At 46.7% G+C, this 19,727-nt stretch overlaps 1 protein-coding gene across 1 annotated transcript in view; it reads left to right on the forward strand.

Moving 5' to 3' along the window:
• PITPNA (phosphatidylinositol transfer protein alpha) overlaps positions 1-18,428 on the forward strand; it is a 37,739-nt gene extending 19,311 nt beyond the window's left edge. Inside the window, exons 7-12 of the mRNA XM_024564644.4 lie at positions 1,544-1,627; positions 3,557-3,634; positions 3,791-3,901; positions 4,681-4,803; positions 14,718-14,786; positions 15,835-18,428. Of these exons, the coding sequence (XP_024420412.3) occupies positions 1,544-1,627; positions 3,557-3,634; positions 3,791-3,901; positions 4,681-4,803; positions 14,718-14,762 (441 nt within the window). The 3' untranslated portion in view covers positions 14,763-14,786; positions 15,835-18,428. The remainder of the gene's footprint in view (positions 1-1,543; positions 1,628-3,556; positions 3,635-3,790; positions 3,902-4,680; positions 4,804-14,717; positions 14,787-15,834) is intronic.
• Positions 18,429-19,727: the final 1,299 nt, after the last annotated feature.

Consider the following 19,727-nt stretch of genomic DNA (forward strand, 5'->3'; position numbering starts at 1 on the left):
TTAAATAAAAAGTAGTATATTGCCCTGGCTGGTGTGGCTCAGTGGATTGATCGCTGGCCTGTGAACCAAGGGGTCACCAGTTCAATTCCCAGTCAGCACGTGCCTGGGTTGCAGGCCAGGTCCCCAGCGAGGGGCATGCGAGAGGCAACCACACATTGATGTTTCTCCCCCTTCCCCTCTGTCTAAACATAAATAAATTAACATCTTTAAAAAATATATATTGTGGGAAGTATAAAAAAATATATATTAGGGCCTTCATCAAATGGCTCAGTTGATTGGGGCGTTGTCCTGTACACCAAAAGGTTGCGGGTTCGATTCCCAGTCAGGGTCCATACTGATTGATATTTCTCTTTCACATTGATGTGTCTCTCCCTTTCTTTCTCCTTCCGCTTCCCTCTCTCTAAAATCAGTAAACATATCCTTGAGTGAGGATTTAAAAACAAACAAAAGTAAAAAGAACTAACGGGAAAAAACAACCGATAGGGGAAAATCTTCAAGATATATTGTTGTTTATTTTTATTATTTTTTATTTTAAAAAATTTTAAGACTATTTACTTTCAGAGAGAAGGTAAGGGAGGGATAAAGAGAGGAAGAGAGACATCAGTTAGACACCCCCGACTGGGGACCTGGCCCACAGCCTAGACATGTGCCCCGACTGGGAATCAAACTGGCTACTTTTCAGTTCGTAGGCCGGCACTCAGTCCACTGAGCCACACCAGCTAGGGCTATTGTTCAGTGTTTAAAAAGCAAGATGCAAAACGGTAAGTATATATGTACTTCCGTTTGTATTAGAAGAAAAATCTTTGCATATGGATGTTTGTAAGTGCATAGGATCTGGTACCAGTAGAGTTAACTCAGGAGGGGACTGGGAGACAAGCAAGAGAAAGAGTGAGTCTTTATCATATCCTTGTGCACATTTTTTGTGTCATAGTTTTATATCATGGGCATGTATAGCCTTTTCGAATTAACTTCTGAAAAGATCAAAATAAACAGTATATGGCTAAGGAAGCACTGTCTCCACAGATGTTTATAGTCTTTACAAAGGGGGAAGTGGAAATGATGTAGGTAACTGTAGGCAGCCCTGAGAGTGTTTGGCCCGCTGAAGTGGTGCCTGGGCTGAAAAGTCAGAGCATTAGTTCTCAAGCCTGTGTCCACTTAAAATTCGTCCTCCCATTCCTTTGAAAGGTTTTGTGTGTAATTCTTTACCAATAGAAATCTCACATCTCTGGCTCTGGGGATAGCTGTTTATTGGTGTCCCTTCCGGGTAAATGGTGGCTTGTAGCTGATAAAAACTACACACTGGGCCCTGGCTGGTGTGGCTCAGTGGATTGAGCACTGGCCCACAAAGCAGGAGTTCGCTGATTCAACTCCCAGTCAGGGCACATGCCTGGGTTGTGGGCCAGGTTCCCAGTGGGGTGTGTGTGAGAGGCAGCCACACATTTATATTTCTCCCTCTCTTTCTCCCTCCTTCCCCTCTAAAAATAAGTAAATAAAATTAAAAAAAAAAAACCAAACTACACAGTGGTCCTCCTTGTTCCTGCAGGTGCATAAACTGGAGCCCGAGGCATGGAAACATGTGGAAGCCATATATATAGACATTGCAGATCGAAGCCAAGTACTTAGCAAGGTAGGAACTATTTAGAGATGTGGGTGGCCCTGAGATGCAGCAATGACCTCTAAGTGTCAGAGAAACCAGGGAACCAGACCCAACTTGGCTGAAAGGGAAGTTCTCTCTTGGGTATTACTTGTTTTGTTTTTTAAATCAGTATTAATAATTCCCTCATCTTGACCTGGGAATACCAGCAGAGAAATAGTGGCTCAGATGTAAGTGTCCTGTTTGGCCTCTGGACATGATCACTGGACAGTGTTGGTGCCGTTGGTAGTCCGGGGGTGATTTGCCCTGCTGAAATAACACTGAGCCTGAAACTAGGTCTCAAATTTATTTTTCCAACCCAGCAACTAAGAAACTTTATTGTCTGCCTGTTGTGTTTGGGGTATTCTGTTCTGTGTGTTCCAGGTGAGGGCTGTTCCAGATATGTGAAAAGATAAGTCCCCTGCCCTCAAGAAGCTGGTAGCGGCTTCTCAGAGTAACAGACATGGCAGCAGGTGCTAGAAAAGGACGGTGCTTTGCCAGCCGTACAGTTGGAGAGCGCAGGGCGCGGGTCTGCCACACGCACCGCTGTGCTCCCAGAGAGGAGGTTCAGGAAAGGCAAGGGCAGTTCTCCTTCACTCAGTGTGAAGTCTTCCTCTCTGGCAGGCCTGTTGGGATCTGGGTGCAGGGATCTGGCTCTCTGCCCGTTAATAGGAATAGTGTGTGCCCTTCCCATCCCAGGGGTATGGTACCTCTTTCCTGGACTCACTCTGTGCACTTAAGCTATTTCGACTTGTGCATTTCCAAAAATATATGAAAACCATCTTGTGCTTCCTTACCTGATATTCCCACTCCCACCCTCAAAAGATTAGTGGACTTTTCTATTGAAGTATAACATACATAGCAAAGTGAATATATCGTAAGTGTACAGCTTACGGGCTGTATACAGGCTGAATTTCTTGGGCTGAATATACATACATACCCAGGTATTTCTCAAACAGGCACACTAGCAAAGAGTACGGCTGAGTATTTTGTCAACTCCGGTTGTTTCATATGAATGGAGAGAAGCAGAGGTAGGGCAGATTTACTTTTTTAAAGCACACATGAATAATCTCCTTAGCTTTGGGAAATACTTTATGACCGTGTGTATGTGCGTGATCTCATTATGTTTGTTAGGTAGTTGCTGTGATGAGTTTGCTTTTTCTGAGGCCCTGGTCAATGCAGAGGAACAGCCAAAGATTAAACTTTTGTTACGGTTGATTAACACACAGCATTGATTACCTTAGAAATCAATGATGTGAGACTGACAATAATACGCAAGAGGTTACATATAGCAATACATTGAACAATCTATTATGTTCTATACAACAATGATTTTATTAAAACAAGCCAGTTTTAAATTTTTTTTAAAAAAAACAAGCTAGAGAGAGATCAGTTAGATTTCAGGGGTGACAGCCACTTGTTTTCAGCGCTGGCTGTGTGTTTTAGAATCACCTTCAGAGGTTAAAAAATATATATCTATATATCTATATATATATATCTATGCCGCTCTTACCTGCAGATATTCTTACTCATTGGGTTTCTGGTGGAGTGGCCCAGAAATCTGTGTTTTGATAAAGCCATCCCTGGCAATTTGGGTGCTTATTGCAGGTTGAAAACCCCCGCTTTAAATGGCGACAGTGCCTGCTTGCTCAGATTGTCGGGTGACACTTGCATATGGTAACGCTGAAAACAAGCCCTAGCAGAGAGGGTCACACAGAACGCCTCTCTCGGGCAAATGTAAACAGTTCTGTGTCCTGTTTATAATGTTTTCTGTGCTCCGGCAGCATGAATACCGGCATGATGTGTACTTTGATGGCAAATCTGATTCCTCTCTCCCTCCCTGCATTTTCCTGTCTTCCTCTCTCCCTATGTCTCTCTTCCTCCCTCTCTCCCCCCAACTCCCAATTCTACCACTTCTCTCAGGATTACAAAGCAGAGGAAGACCCAGCAAAATTTAAATCTATCAAAACAGGACGAGGACCCTTGGGCCCCAATTGGAAGGTGCAGTTCACTTCTTAACCACCAGGGGGCTGGGCACAGTGCGGGTGGGCCTCCTCCCTTGAATGGAAGAAGGGAATGGCTGGGGCTGGGCTAAGGGAGAGCCTGAAGTCTGCCCTGTTAGTTACCTGCCTGCCTGTGGGTGTGTTTCTAATACAGCAAGAACTTGTAAATCAGAAAGACTGCCCGTACATGTGTGCATACAAACTGGTTACTGTCAAGTTCAAGTGGTGGGGCCTACAGAACAAAGTGGAAAACTTTATACATAAGGTAAGGAGCCAGGGTGAGGCCTTCCCAGTGTTTATGGGTTAGTAGGGTGTTTTGCCCAACAAGGGAAGATCATACAACCCATGTGACTTACTTTCTAGGGTTGATGACATTCAAATATTTCAGTTTGATTTCCCAGACCCCCACTTGTCCTTGTACTTAACTGTCTTTTAGTTTAATGTTGTCTATCCAAGGACACACTGTGACAAGGAAGGAAACTGAGGGGGGGAAAAAGGAAAGAGGAAGAGGCTTCCTATGATGAAACACAAATAGAACTCAGTCTTTCTTTTTTCTTGAAGCCAAAAGGCAAGAGGCACTGCAAGCCGAATTCTCCAGTGCCCTGAATTACTGAACTGGGCAAACATAAGGAGTTTTTATAGCCTTTTTTCAGATGTGCTAGAGCCTCACTGTTAGACTATTATTTCGTAGCTGCTGGCCAAGGAGGAAACTTGGCACAGTTGTTTTTGGGCTTTGGCTTAGCTGTGAGCTCATGGGTTGCCTGTCTTGGTAGCATTTTGGGCTCAGAGCCTACCTGTGAGATAGACACCCATTTTCTCCTGGGGGCTCTCTCCTACTTGAAGCCACACCTGTTAGACATGTGAAGGCAAAAGTCACTGACCTACGGGACTGGAAGCCTGATCCAGACAAGCCAGCCAGGCATCACTCCTCCCCAGCCTCACCACTGAAGTGTGGGTATTGGGGGTGGGGATCATGGGGGCGGGGGGGCCCACAACCGTGGCTGTCATCTTCTGGGTTCCAACTACGTTCCATCCTTTTTCTAGCAAGAGAAGCGTCTGTTTACAAACTTCCACAGGCAGCTGTTCTGTTGGCTCGATAAGTGGGTTGACCTGACTATGGACGACATCCGAAGGATGGAAGAGGAGACGAAGAGACAGCTGGATGAGGTAAGCGGACGCCCAGGGAAGACTCTGGGGACGTGCAGGAGATGGTCGCGCTGGTGCAGGTCACTGCTCTGTGGATCTGGGACATGTCCCTGTCTCCTGTGGGTAAGGTCTAATGCCAGGCAATCAGGGAACCGTAAGGCAGAAATCAGCCTGTGCCCTTGAATTTGCAGTCTAGTTGAGGTCTTGGCATATCCATAGAGACAAATACGGCAGTCGTGCCGAGTGCCAGGTGAATAATACAGCTGCTGCAGTGCTGCTTCAGAGCCGGTGGGGGGTCGTGCTGGCTACAGAGACGGAGGTGCCCCCCCAGGAGCAGGCAGGCTGGGCTGATCGTGAGTGCCACACACGTGACCCACAGAGGACACAACAGTACACACAGAAGTAACTCCTCTGTAAGGTGGTTTTGAGCTGTTTTTAGAATTTGAAGCCTTTGTTTTGTGGGGGGTGCGGGGGGGGGGGGGTGCTGTGGTTGGCCTGACTCCCAGAAGAAGGGCTCTATGCCTCATGGGAGTCGGAAGACCTAACACTCCCCCTGCCATGTTTGCAGATGCTCCCTGTGAGGTTCACTCTGAGGAGGTTGTCATAGATAACACTCACATACTGACTGTGTCTGAGGCACTGTTCTGAGGGCTTTTACACACACCCGCTCCTGTGAGCCTCACCGCACGCCCGAGTGGGCACCGCTGTGATCCCCACACTCCGATAAGGAGGTGGAGGCTCTGAGTTCAGCATGTGCCCGGGGTCACATAGCCTGCTGGTGATAAGGTCAGGGTAAGAGCCATAGCTCTTAATCACTAGGCCTCTTCTCCCTCTAAATGCCATTTGGGGCTCTCCTGCTTTCTTGAGGCTAAGAATAAGGGAGGAAGCTCTGTTTCATAAGATCTGCCTTCTTGCTTTGGGTGGGTTGGCATGGAGCCTGGGTGTCTGGCAAACATTGCTTTGCCTGGCCTTGCCTGGCTCTCCAGCAGGGCCTCAGGGGAGCTCCAGAGCTGGGTGCTAGGGTGTCCCGTGCTGTGCGGTGTAGCAGCCCCGCCTTCCTCAGCAGCCCCCAGGGGAGTGGTTTGCAGTCCAGGACGACACTTCCTGGGCTGAGTCACTGGTTAAATGGTGTGCTGAGTTAGTTCCTGTTGAAGGCAGCTGTGTCGGTTACTCATTCAGCTACATTTGGCAGGGAGTGGCAGGGTTTGGGGTACAATTTCTGATTGTTCTGTTAAGGATCTTCTGCATGTAGGGGAATTTAACATCCAGGGCTCTGGCCATTCAGACCACATAAGAGACACCTGAGTCTTTTGGTCACCCTGGTCCCGACAAAAAGAAAAATTTACCAAATGGAGGATCGCAAAGGCTTCGGGGGTTTAGCCTGGAGTTCCAGCCCCCCACTGTCTAACAAATGCAGCCTAATTCTTATGGTCGGGTGCTTTTTTGTTAATTATATCCATACTTCCAAATAATATACCTGTGCTCTTAATTCTTAATTTCTCAATTTTTGATATTAGCTGTCAACTTTTTTCTAGGGAAGATTTAGCTGTTTTTCTCCACCTACCACTCACACTCTCCCTCTGCATCCTTCAGTGTCACAGGCTGGCATTCAGCCTGGGGTTCATCCATGTTATATGTTGGTGCAGCCCTGTCATTCTTTTCCCCAACTGAGCACTTTAGTCTGCTCTGTTTTTTTTTTCTTTATTGTGTGTGTGGGTATGTATATATATATTTTTTATTTGTTTATTTTAAAGATTTTATTTATTTTTAGAGAGAGAAGAGAAGGAGAGAAACATTGTTGTATGAGAGATACATCGATTGGTTGCCTCTTGAACGCCCCCAACTAGTGACCTGGCCTGCAACCCCGGCATGTGCCCTTCCTGGGAATCGAACCACTGACCTTTCACTTTATAGGCCGGCACTCAATCCACTGAACTGCACCAGCCAAGGCTGTTTGTTTGTTTTAAAAAGTTAGTAATTGCCCTGTCCAGGTAGCTCAGTTGGTTAGAGTGTTGTCCTTACACACCAAGGCTACAGGTTCAGTTCCTGGTTGGGGCACGTACAAGAAGCAACCAGTAAATGCATAAATAAGTGGAACAACAAACTGATGTTTCTGTCTGTCTTTCTCTCACTCTCTCCCTTCCTCTCTCTCTAAAATCAATTTTTTTTAAAGTATGTATTAGAAAAAGAAAGAATTAGTAATTGTCGCCCTTCTTTCCGTTAGCTTAGTTTTATGTGTCTGTCTCAAGTTTTGTTTTCTAGTCTCTCCATGAATGGTTTGGTTTCTTTGGTGTGTGATATGCGTGGTATAGTCATGCAGTTGGCACAGCCCATTCTCATTCATTTTGTTCCCACTTGGTGAACACTTGGATCTAAAGATCTCTGCAGTTCTGGAAAATGTTTTTGTGTTATCTATTTCACAACTCTTTCCCCTCTCTTTGTTCCTTTTTTGGAATTTTTATTAGAAGTTGGACCTCAGAAATTAACCTTCTAAGTTTCTAAAGCACTTTTTGTTTTTTCCTACATGCATTATCTTCCTTTTCTGAAGTTCTAGTTTTTGTTTTTGGGTTTGGGTTTTGTGGTGTCTCTGCTCCAGTGAATAAACAGTCTTTGTTTCCTCCGAGCTCCTTTTTCTTGTTGGACTCTGTGTTTTGCATTAGGGGCTTTCCTGAAATGACTGGTGGTCCTGGGCCACATTTAAGAATGAAACTCTAAAAAGCTGATTGTAAGCTCTTTGAATCAGTGGGTGGGCTGCATTGCAGGGTAGTCAGGGGGTTTCGCTGGTGTCCCCCGCTTCAGAATCCTGAGTCTACTGTTATTGGGCTGGTCATTTTATCTAGAGAGGACTCCCCAGTGTCCTGCTTGGGGGGATGGACAGGCAGCCAGCATTCTGGGAGCGGAGCTGGAGAAGGGTCCAGGCAGGCTCCCCCGCTATGGGCAGCTTTAACTTAACCCTGTCACGTTCTGCATCCTGTCCCCTTGGCTCTTTGCTGAGCCTGGCGTACCGCGTTCCCGCTTCCCTCAGCCGGTTCGGAGAGCGAGAACGAGCCGGCTCTGCTGCGGCAGCAGGAGGCAGTGAGAACGGAGGGAGGGCATGCCAGGGCTGCACTGTTCTTTTTCTTTCTTTAAACAGGTCACCTATTTTCAACTCCACCTTTACTCCCACCTTCAGAGGTTCCTGGTACTTCCAGTTCCCAAGATTTGGGAGAACCTGCGGCACACGTTGGTCTGCTCCCTTTTGGCTCCCCCTCACAGCACTTGGGTGTCAGCTCGGGCTGCTCTGGAAATCAGTCGCTACTCATCCATCCTGTTTTCACCTTCCAGAATGTTACTATCATCTCTTAGTTGCTGTTGTCTCCTCTGTTCTTACTGGCTTCATGACTTCATGTCTTTTTTTCTATTCTTTCACCGTCATTGTAGTAATGTTTGGGGGAGGAATAGCAATAAATGCATGTATTCAGTCTCCCAGGATTCACTGCAAGTTTGCAACAGGAGTTGTAACTGTTACTCTTTAAATCACTGCACAGTAGTCTAGCGTGAGTGGGTTTTTCTGAGTTCTGAGGGGTTGCCATACAGCCACAGTCACCACCGATAGCACTCTGGTCCCTGTTGGAGGTGGACCCACCATTCTTGGATGAGGCTCAAGGATTTGAGAAACACGGATCAAGAAGTTAGTCCTTTGCCCTAAAAAGAAAAATGTCAGGAAATGTGCGCCCATAGGGAAGCGGTCTCCCCCGCCCCGCTTTCTCCCTCTCCGTGTTTCTCCCTCACCCTCCATTCTTCCCTTTCCCTCTCTCCCTCCCTGCCTGTCTCCCTTTTTTCTCCCTTTCACTTGCTCTTGCTTTCTTAAGAGACTCATATAAAAGTGGAAGAAGGTGCCTAGAAAGTCATTTAGTCCAATTATAAGTCCAGTGCTTGAGTCCTCTCTGTAGCCTTCCCACCGGCTTGTGCTCAGCCACCTCCTGTGATGGGGAACTCACTAGCTTCTAAAACTAAAAATATTTTTGTTACTACTAGAAGCTAACGTCTGTTTATTGAGGTCTTACTGTGTGCCTATCATGTATGGTAAGGGTTTTGCACATATTATGTCATCAGATCTCCATGGCAACCTGGGCCATAGCTATTATTTTCATTTCATAGATAGAAAAACTGAGACTCAGAGAAGTGAGGGCTACCTTTCAGTTCACTGAACCAATTGCCTCCTGGGCCTTTGGCCATTAGTTCTGGAGATAATGAGCCTGGGAGAGGAGAACTCATTTTAAATCTTTAAGAAAACTTGTTTCCCTATTTAACTGGACTCTCTAGAACACTCGGCGGAAGAACAACGGAGATGGTGTGTGTTGGAGCACATGGTTAAGATTCCACTGCATCTCCTCTCCCATCCTTCCCTGTGGTCCTCCGTTCTGAGCTCCTGTTGGCTCCATGAGTCTTCCCATTCCGCCATAATCCTTCCCTCTAGACTTGGTACCTCGTGATGGAGCCGAGAGGCTACACAGCACTCTGGCTCAGCTGGCCTACCTTGGGGGCTGTCTCCGAGCCTCCCTGAGGCCGGTCTCCCTATCCGTGTGCTTGCACGGAAACGTGCCTGTCCCTTTCTCATCACCTGAGTCTTGGTGTAGAGGTCCCTTGCTTCATCCTGTGGCTTTTTGACTGAGGGATCACCATCAGTTTCAGATTTTAAGCCTTAAACTCTGGGCTGGTTACCTGTGCGGTGAAGTGTCTGGCAGAGCACTATACGCAGCTTCCAGTTTGGGACTGTGGTAAATACAGGGTGGGGCAGAAGTAGGCTCACAGGTGTGAGCACATGAAACACAGAGTTTATTTTATTATTAATTATGTATCACTTCCATACGAACAACTATAAATGTACTTTTGCCCCATCCTGTATAAGTTCTGAGAGTTAGGCTGATAAAGAGAAACTGCTTGGTGCATAGCTCCCCTGCTGGGCCATGGGAGATTAGAACCTGAGATTCCAGTCGTGTCTGCAGAGGAAAGAATGAGGTCTTTCGAGGCAAAGGGATCCCGGTATGTGGAGGACGAGGCTGTCCTGTGGGGTCTAAGTTACCTCTGGCCTTCCTGACAATGACCCCCGAGAACATTGTATAACATCTTGAAATATGGGAGTGATTTTTATTTTCTTTTTAAATGCAGTTTCATTTTTCAATATTAAGGTAATATATAAACATTAAACATTTGGGGGGAAATAGTGAAAAGTAGAGAGAAAAAAATCACTGCCCTCTAACCATGGAAAGATAACCACTAGAAACATTTTCCTGCACTTCAGGTTTTTCTACACACTTTTATTTAATTATGATTGTATTACATGTGCCAGGCGATTGTTTTACCTTTTACTCTGAACATGTAACAGCGTTTTCCCTCTAAAAAACTTCTTCACGGAGGTCTTCCTGACCACGACACACGCGTTGCTCTGTTCTGTCATTGTCCGGTGTGGAACTTTCCTGCGTGTTGTTTCCAGATTCTCACTGTTGTCACAGCGCTATGATGAAAATTTTTGTGCACTCCGGTTTTTTGGTAATTAGGATTATTTCCTTGGAATAAATTCTATAATTGGAACTAGAGAATTTAGGACTCTTATTGCGTATTGCCAAATTGCCTTCCCAAAGGGCTGAACCTATTTATAGAGGCTTTCTAAGGAGGCTCTAAAAACAAGCCTGCCTGTGCCTCGCCTCTGTGTTCCTTCAGGAGTGCTCATGGTTTGTGGTTACTTTTCAGGCGTTTCTTCCGATGGCAGTGCCTTACAGAACGACGGTGCAGTATCACAACCAGGATGCTGACATGGGTCTATTTACTAATTCTTCAAGTCAAAGAAGTGTTTCTTTACTTTATAGACTTTAGAGAGAGAGGAAGTGGGGAGGAGGGACGAGAGAGAGACATCGATTTGTTGTTCCACTTACGTATGCATTTATTGGTTGATTCTTGTGTGTGCCCTGGCTGGGGGTCAAACCCTCCACCTTGGCGCACTGGGACGGTGCTCGAATCAGCTGGGCTGTGCGGCCACGGCAAGAGTGTTTCATACTTTCTGGTAGAAGCAATTTTCAAAAGATATGGAAAATATTAAAAAATACATCTATGTAAATAAATTAAATAGATAAATGAAAGTCCCTTTCCTCCAACCCGTGGCCGCAGCCCTAGAGGAAACCACTGTGAAAAAACCAACAAACTAGGAGTTTCTGTTTTAATGTTCCTCAGCTCTGTGTGTGTGTGTGTGTATCTCCTGCAGTGGCTTGATCCAGGGAACACTGCAAACTTCAGATAAAATCTCTCGTGTCACTTAGGCCCCAGGAAACAGGAAATACGCATTCTTAGAGCCTTTCATTGTAAGAATGAAATAATGCATTTTCATTTCAGTGGTGCCCTGCGGGACAGCCTGTCTCTGAGAGTAGGGAGTGCTATGAGGTTCCCCAATAGGAAGTTGCATCTTTCTTTTTTTTTAAGATTTTACTTATTTATTTTTAGAGAGGGGAAGGGAGGGAGGAAGAGAGGGAGAGAAACAACAATGTGTGGTTGCCTCTAGAGCGCTCCCCACTGGGGACCCGGCCCACAACCCAGGCATGTGCCCTGACTAGGATTTGAACCAGCAACCCCCTGGTTCACAGGCTGGCACTCAATCCACTAAGCCACACCAGCCAGGGCAGGAAGTTACATCTGTTTTCAAGCAGTAGGCAAACAGGACCTTGCTTTGTATTAGCAGTGAACTCTCAGGGTATACAAGGGTCTGTTTGAGGCCCAAGGAACTTTGCTGTCATGATATTAAATTATTTGATTATTAGAAATTTATGTGAATGGTCATTAGTGAGCTGACATTTAATTAAGAATGTTCTTGTCTTTTAAAAATATTTTAAAGGATTTCAAACTTATAGAAAATGGCAAGAAGAATACAATACCCCTTTACCCAGAAGCTCCATTCCTTTCTTTTTTTCTTAAGATTTTATTTATTTATTTTTAGAGAGAGGGAAAGGGAGGGAGAGAGAGAGAGAAATATTGTGGGTTTCCCTCCCATATGTGCCCCATTTGGGGATCAAATCCGCAACCCAGGCATGTGCCCTGGCCAGGGGTTGAACTGGTGACCCCTCACCCTTCGGGATGACGCCCAGCCGAGCCACACTGGTCAGGTCAAGAGACTCCATTCCTTTAAAGCGAAGGGTGCAACCCAGACAAAAGTAGGGCCGCCGCTGCAGCCCTTAGTCCCCTTCAGTCTGGTGACAGTCCTCAGTTCTTCCCAGACTTCCATGGCCGTCACGTTTTTTATGGTTACAGGCCAGGCACTTTGAAGAATGTCTCTCAATTTGGATATTTCGAGTGATTCTGCATGATTAGATCCAGTTTATGTATTTTAGGCCAGAATATCACAGATTCAGCGTTCTTTTCTTTGTATTCTGCCTATCTAGCTACTGGCAAGGTTACCTTTGTTCACCTGAAGCACAACAGGGTGTCCTAGGCTGGTCTTGTCCTTCCCGTGACTCAACCCTATGATCGGCCACATCCCCAAGGAGCCCTGTTTCTTTTAGTGGAGGGTGTGTCTGGCCGCTAGGTGTGCTCGTTACTGTTGGGGTGTTGCTGTCCCAGGCCTTCTCATAGGACAGAGCTAGGGAACTTTTACATTTATTTCTATACTACCTTACATACTGTGTTCATATACAATAACCTCAATTCCAACCTGACACCACAGGGTTTTCGTGTTTTTAAAACTAGGCCAGTGCCCTTATCCTTAACAGATTTCTGCCATGTTGGAAACTCTTGAATCTGTCAAACCCTTAGGACTTAATACATCGTAATAACAGGTATTAATTAACGTGGACAACTAAAGTTACAGGAGCAATAACAATTTAAAGATGTCATTCAGGAAAGTGGGTTTTGAGCAAAATCTACAGGAGACAGGCTGGCCAGGTGGAGCTAAGAGCCTACTCACAGGTTTGGGACTAGTCAGTGTCTGAAAATAGACTTTCCTGTTGGGAGCGGAGGATCTCTGCTGGGCCAGGGAAAGTGAGTTATTTTATGACTCACTAATGGTCCATCTCCTATTGGTCTGGTTCATCAGGTCTGGAACCCAAGAATCTACAGCAAGTACCCAGGCAGTTATTTTGACCATGTTTGAGGAAACTTTGGCCTGAATTGGGGAGGACCAGGAGAGGTTTTTTTTTACCATGCCCACGTTCCATTTGGTCTCCCAGGTGTGGGTGTGAACACGTAACACAGGTTTGGAAGGTGGCAGGAAGTGTATTTTCAGAATGTGTCCCTGTGGAGAGCTGTCACTACTCAGAGAGAATCTCTGCAAAACGTGCTGGTATTGGAGTCTTAGTGAGCAGTGACTCTGAGGAGGGCTGGAGCTTAAGTCCAGATTCTTCAGAGCTCGTCTACATGCACACGCCCCAGGAACAAAGAAGCAACAACATAGATAACATGTACCGAGTGTACGCTCCACGCCAAGCCCTCTGCTGTGCTAACTGCTCCACACGAGTATCTTTAGTCTGCACCACAACCCTATGTTATTACGGAAATTGAGGCCTAGAGAATAGTCCAGTAATGTGCTTAAGTTCACACAATTAGTGATGAAGCCAGAATATAATTCAGGCAGTTTCTTCCAGAGGTCATGCTCTTATGCTCTCAAAATTTGTTGAATGAATAAAGAATGAAAATTGAGCAGAAAACTCATAGATAGGAAAGAAATATCTAATGGGCCCTGGCTGGTTGTGGCTTACTTGGTCGGGCATCATCCCGCAAACCGAAAGGTTGCGGGTTTGATTCCCTGGTCAGGGCCCATGCCTGGGTTGTGGGTTTGGTCCCTGGTCAGGGTGCGTAGAAAAGGCAACCAACTGATGTTTCTGACATTGGTGTTTCTCTTCCTCTCTTTCTCCCTTTCCCTCTCTATAAAACCAGTGAGCATGTCCTTGGATGAGAATAAAAAATATACAGGGTCTGGCACAAATAACACCCCTTTTGATTACAAAATCATAAGCATGTAACTCTTTAAAGTAACAATATCACACTCAAGCACACCATATGACATTTTAGGCGAAATGTTCAAATTGCGGTCCGTCTCGTGCGAGGTATTCACACAGCCTACCAACCACACTCAAGCAGGCGTTACTTCTGCCAGACACACTGTATGTCTAACAGGAAGTTAAAATACACGTTACAGACATTCTACAAATAGAACTGTCAAGTCGGAAAGGATTTGACAAAGATCACAACCACAGGATGCCCAACAAGAACTTGTGTCCACTTCTTAGGAGGTGCCAGTGACAGGGACCACTCAGTGCTTCCAGAGAAGACCCCACTGCTTCCCAGCAGCCTCACACTTCTTTGAAGCTGAGATCTGTCCCCTGTCTTTTATACCCGTGTTCTTGTGCTTAACTGTGGGTACCATACCGTGCCCACCTGACTTAATGGGTGAAGCCTCAATACAGAGCTCAGGAGAGAGAACTGCTGTTCCCTCTGCCTGAACACTGTCTTGTCTTCCTGTCTCCAGGGAGCCAGAGGACTTTCCCACTCACTTCCTTATCAGAGAAGCCTTCTGTAGTCTGCTTATAAAGTAACACTTCCCCTGTAATAAGACTTGGTCCATTTTGGTTCACTGCTGAATCCTCAGGCCTGGAGCAGTGCCTAGCACAAAAGCGATGCTTCATAAATATCTGTTGAATGATCGAAAGAGAGAAAGACAGGAACTTAAGAACAAAACCCCAACACTGGGGTGTAGCGGAGAGAAGCAGGAATCACGGATGGTCGGACCAGTGACAGAGCTGCAAATGGTGCGGCTTTGGCTGTAGGGACGCAGAATTCTATTCTTCTGCTTGACTTTGGGCACACACAGTGCTCCACCCTGTCTATTGGCAGGACCGTGAGGGCATGATGTATCTGTGGTGGAGTTCCATCAACAGCAAGAGCTTCCATTTCTTCTTTTTTTTCGGTTTCAGATGAGACAAAAGGACCCAGTGAAAGGAATGACAGCAGATGACTAAAGCCACCCGTCCCCCTTCTGCACTGTATGTACCCAGTTCCCCTGTGTGTGTGTCATAGGTGCTAAAATTGGTTTAGGCCCTCAAGGCCTCAGCAGCTCCCTATGGAGTCAGAAAATCGGCTTCGTTTCTCATCCTGCTCCCTAGGAATAATGACTGCCATGCTAAACAGGTTGTCATGCTCTTGGGCTTCCAGTGAAAGAAAGGATGACTGTTAGGACATTTCAGACACATGCAGTTTTACAAAGAACTACCCAGAGACATGGACAAGGTGGTGAGACGGGGGCATGGCGGATGCAGAATTGAAGCTTATCTGCAACTAATTACTCTTCCTCTCCTAACTTGAGCCATTTCAAGTCGAGGCTGGCATTCTAGGACACTCTGTACCCTCCCCACCCCGTGCCAGAGCCAGTTCCTAGCTCCCAGCTGATAGCATCACCTGGAAAGTCTGTCTGCATTTATTGTTATGGCTGGTGCTTCATTTCCTTCCTTTTTGTGCCCCTGGCCCCATACGAAGTAGCTGTCCTCGTCAGAGGCAACATCTCTCAGGAGCTTGGCAGGTATTTCTCCCGTGGTCATAGGACCAGGATGGGATGTTATCGATCTTCCCTTCGTAATTCCCTTCCTTCCGATTGCTCCCAGTGCCCCACACACCTCCAGACCTGCTGTTTTTCCAGCAGCTCAGAGTGCATTTTGTCATGGAATGAAAAACCTGGCCTTGCTCCCCATCAGCTCTGAGAGAAGATCATTTTATCAAATAAAAACTGGCTGTCCCCTCACACCAAGTTGCTCAAGAGGCCTGGGGTCTCACCAGCAGTGATGCAAACCTCTGCTCGCTCGCCCTGCCCCAGAGTGCTTGAGGAGAACTTCTGGGAGATAAAAGGGGAGGATTAAGTAGATTGTTGCAATGCCAGTGTCTCAGGAGCTGCTCCACCCTTAAACTTTGGCCCCTCCCCCTAACCCCGAGTACACCAACTGGCATCCTTCTCCCTTTTGAAATTCCCCAGTTACTGATTTACAGTGTTTGCTTTTCTCTGTTGCTGTTGCTTCCTTAACAATTGTATTTCTCTTCCAGTTTTGCAAGACAGTGGTCAACAGGAAGGCCCAGCAGCTCCACCCTCCCGAGTGACAGGCCATCTTCGGATGCAGCCTTTCTGTGCCCATTCTTCAGGCAACTTTCGATCCCCTACTGTAGCCAATTCTAGATGCCCTTTAATATTGTGAACAAATAGACCCTCTGGTATTATGAAGCCCGTGTGTGCAGGAGCCTGCTCCTCTGAGATATGTGGCATGCAGGCTGCTGTATTTACAGCTCCTCCCTCTCCAGCCATTGTGTCCTCAACCCATTTCTGTGTGTCCTCCCCTTTATTTTCAAGTGACATTTTTAGTCTTTCAAAATAGCTGCCTTTTGTGATGTGGTGATTTAAATGACTTAAGTTTGTTTGTTTTCAGCCTTGGGATAAACTGAGGTAGTTTGCTTCCTGGGCAGATCTTTGCAATTTTGAGTGCTCACATGGGGAAAGGGGATGGATTAGAAATACAGAGTTTTTCCCCCCAGTTCCACAGAACAGCAGTGTGGCTTCAGAACTCTGACCTCTGCTCCCAGTAACCCGTTGTTCAAGTGTTCTAAGCACCACGGAAATACCCAAGGCCCAGCCAGTCTGTTTTGGAAATTTTACACATACAAATAACCCCTGCCCCAGGCATTACATCTCTGGTCACTAGTCTTAGAAATACCTAAGGCTTTTCAGCCCTCCTGTTGCCCACTCTGTCTGCATCTCCACAGAGCCTGTAATATGCCAGGGTCGGCTCTCCACCTGGAGGCGCCTACCCAGTGTGGCCCTTAGAATTGAGCCTGCCCCATATATACAGTTAGTCTGTCCCCCGGAGGAGCTCTGTGTGTCCACGCTCCTCCTCCCATTTGGGCTGGTGCTGTCACTCAGCAATAATCCTCTCTTCTCTGTGCTTTCTTAGATTCTTGTCCTCTGTCTTTGAGGCTGGTCAGGACCCAACAGTCCTGATCTTTTCATGCTGCACAAAACGAGCATGCAAAAGCTTCTTCCCAGCAGAACATGTTCCCTCTTGTCTCCAGTTGCTGGAAAGGATTTGGGAATCAAGATCTCAGTTCGTCCTGCCCTTAAGATGAGCTGTGTCCTGGACAATCAGAAGCAAGTAGTGACCATAGTACAGAACTCTACCAAAGTAGGCCTCGGAGAGCCCAGGCTCCAGGGGAACAGAAGCTGCTGAGCACTTCCGAGTTTCCTATGACTTGGGAGAACCCGGATATGCCTTTCCCGACGGGTGATTCTGAGATTGCTGTTTTGTTTCCTAGCATTTCCCTTGTGAAGTAATGTTAGCCAAGTGCACAGTGACCCAAGCCCATGCTGGCCTGCGTGCAGCTGCTAATGAGAGAAACCAAATCTCTGTTGGGGGAGCGGGAAGGAGGACGGGAAAATTTATCCTCACGTTTCTGTCAGTTTGTTTTGCCTTATTTCTAAGTGCAATAAGGGAGTCTCTCACAGGATTTCACCTGTGACATCCTGAAGGATGTGTCCCTGTGGCCCTCCTGGGGCAAGGGAGCACAGACTCAGACCCTTCCACATGATTAGCTCTGACCTTCATCGAAGCCCGTTTCCAACCAGATATCCCTCCATTTAGTCTCCTCACTTTATAGGGTCTATAGTAGCAACAATCCGGTGCAGTTCAGGTGGTTATTACCAGCCCAAGTGCTAGTAGCATTTATTTGACTGGGAAAGTTGAAGAAGACGTGTTCCTACTGGAGAAAAATGTAAATGTTTTCCTACAAGCTCTGTTATCAGCTATAATTATACTTATGCTTAACGCTCTCCCTTCTTCATTCGTCAACTCAGTGAAGTCCAGATGTGGGTTATCCTGGGAGAAACAACTGTTAATATTCTAAGCCGACGGTTGTTTAGGGGGTTTGAGGGTCAGATGTTAGTCTCCTTCCTTCAGCTCTTCTCTGAGATCCACACATATCATTCCAGCTCTGGTGGGGGCTTGCGCTGTCTGCCTTTTCTCTGGCTCCTCCTGCCTTTACCTGTTGCCCCAGTTGGAAAGCATCCACATGAGCTGAGCTAGAATTTCCTGAAGTCAGTTGGATCTGGGGCGCCAGCCCACATAAACATAAGGAGGGATTTCCCTGGTCTATTCCATCCCTTCTGATAGAGTTGCTGCTGGGCAACGGTGTAGTCTTTTTTTAAGTATCCCCCTTTCCCTTCACACCCCCCCCCCCCCCCAAACTGGCTAGCACTCACAGGGGCTTATGATGAAAGGCTCAGCTCCAGGGTAGTATCTGAGGATGTGCCACACCCCTTCAGATCCGCTGCTTCCATTACATTTCCAAGGTAACAGTCCCAGCTGGAAGCGGCAATGCCTCTGTGGGAGTGGTGCTGGGCTCTGGCCTCACAGAGAGAGATCAGGGACAGGGTCAGTATTATGGGTACCAGTAAATCTTCCCAAGTTCTCTTACAGTCCCTGCTGGGACACTCTGAGTTATTTTGGTTGGTTCCTAGTGCTACTTCTTTTACAAAATACCTTTGTAGACTTGATTAGATTACCTTATTTAATGTGAGTTTGTGCCTTTTTGTCTCAATCTTCCAATACAGGTATATTGGGGAGAAAAGCAGTCTAATAAAATCCTAGACAGAGCTTTCTGGAGTCGCACTTATTGGTGATGCCCTTCTGTCCAGTTTACAACTTGTATGCCCTCCAACTCTTGCCAATGTCTCCTATTTTACCAGGGAAGGATTAGGGAAGGTACAAGGTATCTCAATTTTTTTTGCAGGTAGATTTCCGTACATTAAAACATCCCCTTGCCCTGGCTGGTGTGGCTCAGTGGATTGATTGCAGGCCTGCGAACTAAAGGGCCCCTGGCTGGATTCCCAGTCGTAGCACATGCCTAGGTTGCTGTGGGGTCCTCCGCTGGGGGCGTGTGAGAGGCAACGCATCAATGTATCTCTCACACATCCATGTTTCTCTCCTCTTCCTCCCTCCCCCTCTCTCTAAAAAAATAAATAAAATCTTTAAAAAAATGAAACATCCCCTTTTATTTTGCTTTGCAAACAACATATCTGAAAGTAATTTGGCCATTTCCTACTGGCAGTAATTCCTTTTTGCTTTTATCTCCCGTCTTTACCTCTTCCTCTTTTTCCCATCCTACCAAGCAAAACACATTTAAAAATAGTTCTTAACCTTGTTTCTGGGTCTGTGAACCTCATGAAGCTTGTCTGTAAAACTGAATTTTTCTGGGCAAAGTCACGGCTCTTATCAGATCCATGCACTGTCCTCGCTGACCCCCTTTCCCCCCAAATATTAAGAACCAGTGATCTGAAAAAATCAGTTAATCTTTGACAAAGTAAGTAACCATTTCTTGTTCGGTCGTAAAATAGAGGCAGCGATTATTTTTCACTCATTGACGACTAATTTTCTAAAAGTCCAAGAACCCCGAAATGTCCAATGTGTCCAAAAGCGAAAACCGAAAAAAACTTTAACGTGGGCGTGGAAAACGAAGAATGGAGGAGCCCAAAGACCAACGGGAGAAAGATTACCTGGAATTGGATAGGGGAAAGACTGGGTTACTAGCAGGACAGTGGCTGGACCGCCCCTTCCCCACTTCGCTCTTTGGGTCTCCGGGCGTGGGAAGTTGTAGCGGGATGGGCAGCGCATACATTTAGAGATCTCAGGTTGGATATTAGCAATATCTGCAAGAGCCGAGGACTATCCTACGAGTGTGCCCACGGCTGACGCCGGAAAACCGCCCTTCCCAGCCGGCCTCGCGCGGTGCAGTCTGGGAGCCGCGAGGACGGCTAGCAGAGCCTGGTTGTTGGCATCGGGGCAGCCGCACCCCGGCACGCTGGGCGGGGCAGTGTTACGTCGGGTTCTGTAGACACTAGGACACGCCTCACACGCCAGGTCCCCTCCGCGCCTTTCCCCTTCGCCTTTCACCTT

Source organism: Desmodus rotundus, chromosome 9 (genome assembly GCF_022682495.2).
Source record: "Desmodus rotundus isolate HL8 chromosome 9, HLdesRot8A.1, whole genome shotgun sequence".
NCBI lineage: Eukaryota > Metazoa > Chordata > Mammalia > Chiroptera > Phyllostomidae > Desmodus > Desmodus rotundus.